Source organism: Amphibalanus amphitrite, unplaced genomic scaffold (genome assembly GCF_019059575.1).
Source record: "Amphibalanus amphitrite isolate SeventyFive unplaced genomic scaffold, NRLGWU_Aamphi_draft 000633F_arrow, whole genome shotgun sequence".
Classification (NCBI taxonomy): Eukaryota; Metazoa; Arthropoda; class Thecostraca; order Balanomorpha; family Balanidae; genus Amphibalanus; species Amphibalanus amphitrite.
This window is the reverse complement of record NW_024882127.1, coordinates 307,024-319,148: the sequence shown is the minus strand read 5'-3', so window position 1 is coordinate 319,148 and position 12,125 is coordinate 307,024. Positions and strand designations below refer to the sequence as shown.

General features: G+C 47.8%; 1 protein-coding gene across 1 annotated transcript; it reads left to right on the top strand.

Annotated features, from left to right (window-relative positions):
- Positions 1-1,475: 1,475 nt before the first annotated feature.
- On the top strand, positions 1,476-11,045 carry LOC122363654. The gene is made up of 6 exons (XM_043333165.1): positions 1,476-1,823; positions 7,377-7,706; positions 8,094-8,218; positions 8,378-8,581; positions 9,629-9,715; positions 10,194-11,045. Exons 1-6 carry the CDS (start codon positions 1,692-1,694, stop codon positions 10,417-10,419), a joined length of 1,104 nt encoding a protein of 367 aa, XP_043189100.1. The 5' UTR covers positions 1,476-1,691; the 3' UTR covers positions 10,420-11,045.
- The last annotated feature ends 1,080 nt before the right edge of the window (positions 11,046-12,125 follow it).

Genomic DNA, 12,125 nt, shown 5'->3' with positions numbered 1-12,125 from the left:
AGATCAGTCGGTGGACCCTATCTCTCATCCTTCTATTCCTCCAATAGAAGAGTCCATGCTCGATGCCCTACTTAAACGCATTCCAGAAAGAAGCCTTGTCTGATATTCACACTGGTTTATGATTATTTTCTGTTCGCCATTGCCGTATTCGGGTATTTGTATGGGCTTCTTTTGACAGAAGTGAGACCTGAGGGGCTGGGGAACATGGATCATAGTTCTAAACGTCTTGCCGTCCGGGGTGTCAGCGAACTGCGAGTTCATAGACTAAGTTCTCTTTATTGGAGACAACAGACCGCTTCCTATGCATGGTCTTGCAACTGGTGCGGAAGGCGTAACATTTTTGACAGATTTGGCCGTCGACCGTCTGCGAGGGCGAAAGGCGCCCTCTCGTTTGATTTGTCCCGGCCTGGTCCAAACTTGTGCAAACTCTAAACTACTTGTTATCGCTTATACGGATTGTTATCGCTTGGCATAGTGATCGGAGTTCAGTCAGCAGAGTCGCAGACCGATACTGCTTAACCCGTGACCGATTGAAAAGTTGCATCATTAGTCAAGAGTACCTATAGGCACCATTAATGGGGAACGAGTAGGCCACTTTTAACTTTGGGGATAAATGTGAGGACTGGGATCTTATTTACTGTGGTTCTAAATGCGGCATCCCCCCCCACACCACCACCACCCCCAAATCCGCCAGTGTTCGCTGTCCCCAAGACCGTATATATTAGTGCTGTTCCTACAGACTAGGCAGATTTTCTCGGAGAGCAAAGCACCGAGTTGATAAGTATGCATAGGTAGGTAGTAGGGGGTAGTAGGTACCTACTTACCTATTGACAATATTACCTACTTTACCCTATTGATTTGATTTGATACGTCATACGTAGTAGGCACAAAAGTTGGGATAATTTTTAATGAGGTGCTTTCCTTGTCCATTGTATTCGCAGGTTACATTTTCATTTGACGGAAAAGGGCGAAAAGGCCTTGGGCAAGTCTCATTTGCCAAATCTCTCTAAATACTGGTACCGTGGCCAAATCTAACCTCCAAAGCTTATATATGAATATGGCCATGGGTGGAGAATTGTTTTCAAAGTTGGTGTGGCGCCAGTTGCTTGGAACAATGCTATATAACAGAAGCGTTGACCGCAGCTATAATGCAGTTGCCAAAATATGGTATAAACATATTAGTATGCAGTGAATTACTTGTCTTCTTCCCTGAAACTCATTGTTCAACAAACAAACATTTTTATTTCATATTTTATATTTTTACAAAGCTGAAATCCTTAAATTTCATAGTATTACCCTGAAAAGTTGGTATGGCATTGCCATACCATCTTTCAAGTTGGTGTGGCGCATGCCATACCTGCCATACCACATTCTCCACCCATGAATATGGCCTTGCTCCAAAGTCCAAAACAGTCCAAAACATCAGCGAATTTACCAGTTTAAAGAGAATCTGCCCTTTCGAGGCGCCTAGCAACCAGTTCAACAATGGGCACGTGCTCAAATAAACGAAGCACAAAACAGACGCCAGCTGCGCTTCAACGGCATTTGTGTTATTTAGGATTGCTGTTTGTGAAACGTGGACGTTTATTGCTGATTTGTTTAGTTATTTCATGTGTTGTGGTGGTGGTATTCATCAGATATTTTGTTATACTTGTGCAGAAGGTCTACGCGCTGAATAATTTATTGGAATTATGGCGAAGGGAATGATATGGCGTGAGAATTTCTTGGAGTCGCGTGAGGCGGTGCCGCAGATTCCGATCCACCCTATTCAAGCTGTGAGACCGCGCAGCTTATATACGGCCCACTCGTACTTGGCTGAAGAGGTGAGTGTTAATACCGATATATCTCGGCTAAGTGCATTTAGGTACCTGCTGATGTCGTCAAGCACTAAGCAGTGGTGTATCGTAAATGGTTAGTGCAGACGGTGCAGACCCCGCGTACGGAAATAACGATTCGGAAGTGTCGGCATTCCGATCAAATTCATCACGGCTGACGACTTATTAAAAGCCTTAGTGCTTTGAGATTGTAAATAAAATAAACACGAGTGTTTAACACGTTAAGTTGACCGTTTTAATTGTATTTAAGATTAGGAGCATTTCTATCGCTCTGGTGAGTGGTGAAAAGACTCGCTGCCCTCCTCGCCGGCACAAGAGGGGTGATGCAACCCCCCTAAGGTTTTTCGCGAAAAACTCGCGTAAAAAGCGGCCGATCGCGACGAAACTTTCAGTACCCTCGCATTGATCAATTTTACACCTACCCTGAAAATTTCATGACCCTGACCCAAATGACCTTTGACCTGTGACCTCTTTTCCGAGACCATGTTTGGCCGGAATCGCGATTCGGCGTATGTCTGCTCGCATTAGCCGCGCGTTTGCAAGCTTTTCGTGGTTTCAAACGTTCAAACATGTGATTTGATGTTGTTCCCATACATTACGGTGGGTTTCAAGGTCACCTGAAGGTCAGGTCAGGTCATTGACCTTTGGTGACCTCGGGTGACCTCGGTTCACTTTTTCGAGTTTTACATGTTTCCAGGCTAGTTTTTGGAGCTGAATTCGAATTTAGCAACCATTTGAACATTTATGAAGTAGTTTTGGTGCCTTCGTAACATGTTACGAAGCTGTCAGAGGCGGTTGACACGTATTACGAATACCCGTCACAACCCCTACCGGTTGACCTGACCTGCCCTGACCTGACCTGGTCTAAATGCTTAAAGACATCATCTCTGATCAAAACTAACACGATATTCGTGATCAGCACCCCGGAAAACCTCATAGCAGCCACACTTTACGACTTTCTAACAGGTCCCGATTTTCCCGGTTTTCGGGTCACTGACCTGACCTGGAAGGTCACCCGATGACCTAGGACCTTAAAATTGGGTATCATCGGCTTCCTCCCGTGACGGGCAACACGCTCGTTTTTTCTGCAAAGCTCTAGCTCGATTAGGGGCCAAACGCGAGGGGGGGGGGGTCGTACCCCCCCCCCCTTTGTGCCGTCGAAGGACGCAAAATGGCCTGTGCCGGCGAGGGTTAAGACGGCTTTATGCCTGCACAATTATAAACCTTTCCTAATCGAATCCCAAACCAAATTCAGAAGTTGAATCCGAAAAACGAAATACCTACGCTATGAATTCAGAGAAGTGGGGACGGTTCGTGAATTAAAAGAGACGCGGCGTCTTGGAAATTAACACTCGATAGCTCTTTGCATTTCATCCAGTGGAAGGTCCATGTTTGGCCTTCGGGCAGCAGTTTGACATTTTTAACCGCGCTCTGCTGAGGGAGGGGAGCGGGGTTGAATACACTCCACCCCCCCCCCGTCCTTAATGTGTTTTTTTTTTTGCGAATATCTGAAAGCGGCGGCTCGGAGCGCCGCTATTTCTGGCACAACTTACCATGCATATTTTCTGCACATATTGTGAAAATTTCAGACCGGGGTCTCTCAAGGTCAGGCCACCAGGTCCCTTCAAGTGAATTCACCTCCGAAAAAGTTTCAATGCTTGCAATAGCTGCACCGATTGACGGATCGTTTAAAAACTTTCAGCAATAGATGAAGGCAACAGTATGCATAAAATGCATATTTCGGAATTTTAGTATCTGTGACCTAAGGTCAGGTTCCTAAATTTTGCGCCCTCTCCATTATAAGTCAAGGGGAGAAAATTGAGAGGCGCCTCTTTTACACGTACGTCATTCTTAACACACTCAAACATCAAGTTACAAGCAAAAATGCCACACTGAACCGCAAAATGGCGCCCGTCATCCCTCGTTATGCCCCTGTCGTCATCTCAGGGCACCAAACTATCCAACAGTTTTTCGATATTAGCCTTCAATAGAGACATGCCAGAGGGATGAAAACACCGTTGTACTCAGCTCGATGATACGGATCGACTGATCTGCAACACGACTTTTTCCGGTTATGTCATGACCTTGCCCTGGGGTCAAAATTTCAAGTTACCCTTTTAATCAACTTATAGCTCATTCGACGCGTCTCGTCGATAGGAACACGGTGCTGGTCAAAGTAAGGTCGTGTAAGTTTTGAGTCAAGAGTTATTGCAGAAAACCCGTTTCTGCAAAAAAGTTTATTTTGGCAGTTTGTGCCCCTTGCAGGCTAAACCGTTAATTAACCATAGGTCAAAGCTGAGAGAAATAGGTAGGTACTCAGAAAGAGCATTATCATAACTATTAAAGGCGCTTTTCTGTGGCGCTGTAGCCCTATTCATTTCTAAGTTATGCGCCGGTTTGTCGAAATTTGTCTAAATATATTTGACCTTCGATGACCTCTGGTGACCTGATTTTTTACCTGACGTAAAAAGAGACTGAAGTAATTTCGCCTTTGTTTGTTTTTAACGCTCTTTGTAACGCTGGCTATCGTGTGTCGCTACGTGGTCCAGGAGCCGAATTAGAAAGGGGTGCTAAAACCCCCCTCCCTCAGCAAGGTGAAGAAATCCAGGAGCCCCAGCGGGCCACGGGCTATACAATCTGTCGGTGGTGTAGCTAGGGCAAGCACTATACCTAATTCTACTTTTTAGCGTGGCATTGTGGCCTGATCGCATTGTCAGGAAATAACATTTTCAGCCACTACCATAGTTCTTGATGGCTAGCTAGTTATGTCGAGCAAATTGATTAAAAGTAGCGAAGCATTGCATGGAGTGGACATCCTGCAGAAGCAATGGCGTTAAAAAGTCACCCCACCCATGCGGCTTGATGGGCAATCTAAGATTGAGTTGTATCAAACTATGAACGGAAGTGTCATAGTCATGTCAAATATGCCAATCATCGAGCCAAAGGCAAGACGATTGATATTGTTTTTCGTCTTGCGAGTGGTTCCATTGCTTTATCTGGTGGTGGCGAAGACGAGTTTTGTCGCTCGAAATGTGAAAAATAGTGCTTCCAAAATCTGCCATCAAACGTCATTGACCTCAGTTGACATAATTTCCCATGAATGTTCACAATTAAATTGGTGATTAATACGCCATCGCTGGTTGCCACTGAAAGGGAATAGTTCACCTTCATGAAATTATTTTTTTTTTGCAATGGATTTATGATATTTATGCTCAAAATGATGAGCCAAGGATATAAGACCCTTTTATAAAGGATTTTTTCTCTATATTTTAATATAGGAAGAACTCGTCTTCAGTTTTAAAAGAGGGAAATGACCCCTGCAAGGCACACATTCCTCAGCAAGGCACTTTTTCGGGACGAGAAATGGAAAATCTTTGCCTAGGGCCTAGGGTGATCGATGAGCCGTAAAAGCTCCTGATTTGTACTTGTCTCAGCTCAAGCTACGGAACTGCTATTCCAGTTCAAACCCCATGTTAAAAGTGAACTATTTTCTTTTAAATTTCTAAGGTTAATGCGTTGATGAAAAGGCGTAGACGTACACTGAATGAAGATGCGAATTGGTACGAACTCGCCAATAAAGCTCGTTGGATAAGATAAAAGTTACTATACAAAAACTTTTTCCTTAAAAAACGTCCAATTTTAAGTTGTTGCCCTCTGCAGGCTAAACCGTTGACCTTAGGTCAAACCTGAGAACAATGCCCAGAAAGTTCTCTGAAAGACCTATCATATTGACTCTCCCGCAGCGCTGTAGCTTTATTGGTTCCCGACTTATGAGTCGGATTTGGGAAAAGTGGGCAAAATCGGGAACAAAAATTCGTGAACCTTTGGTGACCTCCAGTGACCTCAGCGATGACCTTGCTTACTTTCCGAGATAACCTGGTGCGGCCAAACCCCCCCCCCCCCCTCCTCCACCGTAGCGATGTCGGCTGAGTGGCCCGGGCGAGGGTTGAAAGGCCAGCGGATCTGTGTCTTTATATTCCTTTCATTCAGGCGAGTGACGATAAGTTTTTTAACTCCAAGCTTGTATTACGCTGATATTACCTGCATCGCGCGTGTCTCGTCGAGGCGCGTCGAATGAACTAGAACTAGTAAGTTGCCCTGAAAAAGTCAACTTAAAGATTTGGCCTCAGGTCAAGGTTGAGGAAAAGATCATGTTGCATGTCATTCTATTGGTATTGTTCAGCTGAACACATTTATGGTGCTTTCGGCGCCCTAGCATGTTTTTATCTAAAGTTATTGTAAAAAAAAACTATTTGAGACGTTACATGACCTGAGATGACCTCAGGGGCATAAAAGGGAACACAGGTCCAATTTTCGGTTCAGCGTGTCATGTTCACCTGTGTCCCGACGTTTGAGGGTGTTTTCGACCAGAGGAAGAGCATTTGAATTTTCTCCCGAATCACAGTTGTTTTTTTAGAGGCATGTTGACTTAACTTGACCTGATGACCTGACTTTATGTGAACTGAGGTCAAAATTTCACAAACGATTGAAATTAATGCATCATAAGTCATAAATAAGGTATACCAAGTTTCGCTGCACTTTGCACTTGCAAAAAAACTGTTAGGCGTGGCCAAAAACGCCCCCCTCCCCGCTTTCGGGCGAAAAATGAGGAATGAGCGTTAAATTCGCGTGCTAAATGTTTTTTTTTTGTCTTCCGATGGTCATTGTTTGAACCAATTAGAAAATCAGCCATCTTTTTCTGTTTCAGTTAGCCCCTCCAATTGATAATCCCAGAACCCGGACTAAAACAGCTGGCTTGATAACTTTTTGATTGCCTGTGAACCTTTCCATTTCTTGCCTTGTCTTTTGGGTATTCATTTGTAGTAAGCCTAGAGAAGTGTTAGCTTTTGCCTATAGCAGTCATGGCTTGTGCACGCCTTGGAAGTAGCCCTTTGTCTTTCATAGAAGGTAATAATAATTTTTGCCTGAGCAATACAACTAACTATAATAAGCAAAGTCCTTACATAATGTCTGATGAATAATGGTGCATAGAGCATTGATAAATGAAGGAAAGTTTGATATGTATATGTTCAATCATGCAATATCCCGTTTTCCTATGGGTTACTCATTCATTGCAGAAGCCTCCATTATTGGATAGGTGATTATTTTTACAGACAAACGGTGCCAGGGCTGCGGAAGCGCTGTAAGCCGCACCACACGATGCATCTTTATATTCATAGGGAAATTGGTGTCTTGCGTCTATAAAACATTGTTCATGACACACACTATTGTTTTCTGCGCAAGACGTATTTGGTCTAAAATGTAGCGTCTGGTGTGAGATTATCCAAGGGATATTTATGATCGGGTAATACCTACTCTGCTTCAAATTAGTAACATTAGGGGCTCTTGCGAGTTGCGTGGTTAAACGTTAACTTAGGATATAATAATTTGGTCTCGTTCTACTTGTTGCATGGTCTTAAAAAAAGGAAAAAATGCTTAACTCAGATAATGCTGCGCGTTTTGAGCCCTTCCACCGAGCCGTTCTGCTGTTGTTGTGTCGTATACCGCCCCGGCTGACCGCGGGTCGGGCCGTGTCCGTAGGTGCCCAATGACTACGGCCAGTACGAGTCGGCGGCCGAGCCGTGGCAGGCGCGCGGCGCCGGCCGGCTGCTGCGGCCGCCGCTGCGCCGCGCCGGCCGCTTCTGGCCGCTGCCGCCCAAGGTGGCCATGGCGGCCGCCGCCGGACGGATGGCGGCCGCCGCCCACCTGGACCGGGAGCTGCGGCCCGAGCTCGAGTACGAGCCGGCCGGAGAGGAGGCCGAGGAGGCCGGACCGATGGCCACCTCGATGGGCACCATCACGCTGCGCCTCTACGACCGCGTCCGCGTCGACATATCGCTCAACGGATCCGTGCGCGTCATCAACTTCAAGGTGATGTCGCGCCGAGTGGCGCCCCTGTCGAAGCGCCGCGGGTGGCCGCCTGGCCCATGTGTAGTAATTGGAGACTGGGCGGTTTTGGCGTCTTCAGCCGTGTTTTCATCTGATTGATGACTATGACTGGCCGGCAGATTGATTCATGTGGTAACGGCCCGGAGGGTAATCCACTTAGGTTCCGTCATTTCTCGTCAGGTGGCCTCCTAATGGATGTTTTGTGCTACTGATAGGTATCAGCACAGCTGCTGGAGGCCAATGTTTTACAATTTATTCTTGCCACCGTAGCGACACATTTCTGAGCCTCTAGAATTGTTTCTGTAGGCCGGCTTGAATTTAAATGCTAATATGCTGAGACTGGGCTGACAGACGCCTTTTCTGTCGCAGAGTAACATTGTTCTGGCTATCAGCGCCACGGGCACCTCTGTGGCGCTGATGCACCCTAACGGTCGCGTGTATCAGTATGGAAGTCGTGTGGAGATTCGCACCAACGACACGGAAGGCAACTGCAAGTAAGTCGTACTCATCGAATACGCGAACGGGGTTGATATAAAGATCACACAGATCGTCAGGCTCACAATATGATAGCCTTGACGCAAAAGATAGACTCCAATGCCTATAGCCTTTATCCGTCCATTCCTCAAGTCCTTGTCCTTCACCTCCTGGCGCAGGTATGCCAAGATGTGGTACAAGGGCGTCAGCTTCACGTCGGACAGCTGCGCGCTGGTGTACCTGGTGGATGCTGCCGGCACGCGCTCCACCACGGACACGTTCTCCGACCTGAACCGGGACTTTTCACTGGACGTGTTCTACTCGGAGTCGCGCTACGGGCCCGACTGTGTGCACGAGTGTCTGGCCGCCATCGACGAGGCCAGGTGAGACGGCTGCTCACTGCACATGGACGGGGTCTCATCTGGGCGTCATTCTGCCTTATGGAAAATGTATCAGATCGAGGAGAACTCCCTGGGATAAAGTTAATGCATCATCGATAACGAAATGCTCTCGTAAAAGCTGGATGTTGCAATTTTAGAGGTATACGACTTTAAAGCACTTCACTTCCAACGAGCGAGAGAATTTACCTGTCAGTGGTGTCGTCTAATAGTACCTACTCCCGTTTATGATTGCATTTCGGTGTCATCTTCCGGGTTATCTGTTCTAGACGGAGTTACACTTTCATGCACCGAAGTTTAATGATGCCTTCGTGCGGTAGGTGGCTCCTTTGGACGATGGATGGTCGGGGACTCTCAGCTGTGGATGACACAGGCTGACGGAATATCTTGTTAGCGATTGATTTATGGTATGATTTGGGATGACCGTTTCGAATGTAAAGAAATCGTTTGCGGTGTATGAAATCCAAGGGTGATACCGTTCCTGATAATACCTATCCCTTCTATAGTTAGTCTAGATTGAGATGTGAAAGGACCGAGCTATGGTCATTTTTTGGCGATGATAATTATCACCCAGCATAAAGCTAGATTAATTGAACGTCTTCTTCGCTTGGCTGATGCTGTCTCTGAATTATCTTTTCCCGTCCGTACAATTCATACACCACTATCTACCATCAAAGCGTAGTCAGAATTTCGCGTTCAATTGGTGGAAGTATAGTATCCGTGCTTCGGTAAAGCTGAGCTGACTGTCCGATTAAGTCATGCTGCGGCCATTTCAAATCGATAACCGGTGGCCCGTGGGACCGACAGGAGCCGGGTCATCAGGCACGGCTGATCTCTGTCCGGCCGACCGCGGGAATGTGTAACGACGCGATCAGTACAAACAACGGGTGGGGCTGAACAGCACTGCCACTGGATCAGAGCCCGGATTACAGGCACGCAGTACTGGGTGGGTACCGCGGTATGTAGTGAGAGCAGCTCCGTGCGGCTGCTGAGGTCGCCGCGTGCTGAGCCGGCGCTGCCGCGTCCCCGCAGGTACTGGGTGGCCGAGGACGGCAGCGAGGTCTGGGACGTGGCCGGCGTCCGCATCACCCAGCAGCTCAACGGACAAGTCAAGCTCGTGTACGTACTAGCGGTGTATTGGCGGCCGTGTCGGCCTGCCCCAGGCAATGGTGTCGCTCGTTGTCCGTAATGTCGCCCTGTTTGGGTCGATGACTTGATACGGCCGCAGCTTTTCCTGCTGCTCGGCCGGTGTCACCGGCACCGGTCTGTGCCTGACGGCTCGGTAATGACCTGTGAAATTTGATTGATTTGCTCCATATAAGCTGCTTGAAACGTGCATTCTATAAATAGCGGCATTCGGTGCGCTTGTTTAAACTGAAGTTATACGATTGGCCCCTTCGAATTCCGAGATATTTATTGGTATGTTTAGGCGTCCCTTTGTAGTTTAATATATCTCTATTGGCTAAAGTCAGCCGATGATAAATAGGACGTCTCTATAATCCCGCTATTTTATAGTCTTTCAGCCGGCTCCAATTGCCTTTTCACTGACCTATCCTATTGTTCTCGTCCTCACCGTCAATTTTTCCGTCTATTTCAGCGTTCAGCGGGACAACGGTAAGCGTCTGCTGCGCACCTCGTCCACTCTGGGCACGGCCAACATCACCACGCCGTTCATCCACACCACAGCCTCGATGGGCCAGAACCCGCACATCTTCGTGAGGCGCGGCGAGCGGCGGCTCCATTACGACGCCACCAACTTTGTGGTCCGTAACGCGGGCCACTCGGCCGGCTTTGACGACCGCGGCCGCCTCAAGGTGTACTAGATGTACGGCCGGCGGAGCCCGTCTAGACGGAGGATAGCCGGGCGGGCCGGATCAGGAAGGTGCCCGGTGAGTACCGCGAACCGGGGGCGGCCCCAGAGGGAGGCCAATGGACGCCGCCTGTGCTGCTGCTGTGAATATCCGGCCGGAAAACGCACCGGCTGCCGCGGCGGCGCGGCGGTGGGGGCTGGCTGAGGCGACTCCGCCGGCGGGTCACGCGGCCGACGGCGCCCAGCCAGCCTCCCGATGATCGAGGGAGGACCGTGGTGTCTCGCTGCTATGACTGGAATCGCTGTAACCTTATTCGGATGTTTTAGAGGGCGTGCGACAATCATGATGTCAAGTAAGATCTTTACACTCCGTAAACGGCGAAACTAATTTGATTTTCTCCTGCATTCGGCTTATGTTGTCAATTTTCATCGGAGCAGTTTACGCTTTTACGGAGGGATGCCTTAGCTGCATCACTTAAATATTGTCAGCGTGTGTTTACTTGTTCTTTTCCACTATTAACTTCAGCTGGTTGATTCAAATTAATTGTTTGTAGTTAGTGTTCTGCAGATCGACTTCCTATTCGTGATTTGATTCTTCAACAAAATCATTCAATTAATAAAGTGCATCTTGTTACCATATCATGTTTTTTTTCATAATTTACCCATTTGAGCTGTTACTTCGCTATTGGAAACAAGCGAATTAAAAAATGAGGCGGCGACGCACCAATGAATTTTACACACCAATGAACACGCTAGATGAGCAACATTGTTGCAAGTTTGTCAGTACCGGAAATACAAATAATACCTTTGAATGTTAAGCCTTAGGCGTCTGAGCTGTTTGTTTCGCTTGCAGCTCGCTTTGAGCGGTCCGAACCAGAGAGAGTCAATAACCTTGGGGGCGTCAACAGACAGCGTAACGTGTTCCCTCGTCGCCGCTGCAGCACCAAAACGGCAGCGGCTTGGTGACCGCGCCGTGTTGACTGTCACATTTGTCAACCAAAAACACGGCGCCGATATTTGAATCCCCTACTTGTCTGAGCCTAAGCCTCTGCTACCAGGATGCTCGGATGATCCGCTCATTGAAACGAGTATAGCGCCCATGAAAAATGCCGGCTAAGCCAGCGTGCCGCGCACTTCATAGCAGGATCTGTGTAGAGTGAACCCTCTAGCTGGTAGTGGTAACTTGGTAAGCCGCAGAGGGATGTCTCTATTACTTTTTCTGAGTGAAATCCGCCGGGAAATCCAGTGTCATGAATGCTTATTACTGCATTACTGCAGTCAAAATAAGCTGCTATTGCATACACCATTCCGAATAGATGGGTGGGTCTGTTTGTCTCTTCCGTTCTGCCATGCACCGTGCATACCTTATATGCGGACAGCATGTCTCAACACAGCATCGCATCAGCTTACACATCTGACCCTAAACACGCAGCACATAGAGCCCCACGGAAGTGTATAAGCTCACAGCCTCTCCCAATGTTATGCAGTTTGTCGAGTATTTACAGTGCGGGTTGCCCATCTTGGCTGAATCTCTGTGTCGGTTGAGGACTGCCGGGTGCTGACTGCTGCTCGTCGTGACCGTAGTGACGGGACGTTTGACACGAACACTGGGGACGAGCGGCGTAGTAGGCGGGCTGTCTGTGAGAGAACACGGATCGGAGACTGACGGCACAGGAGGCGGGCTGTATAGGGGGAGGGTACACGGACACTGGAGACTGA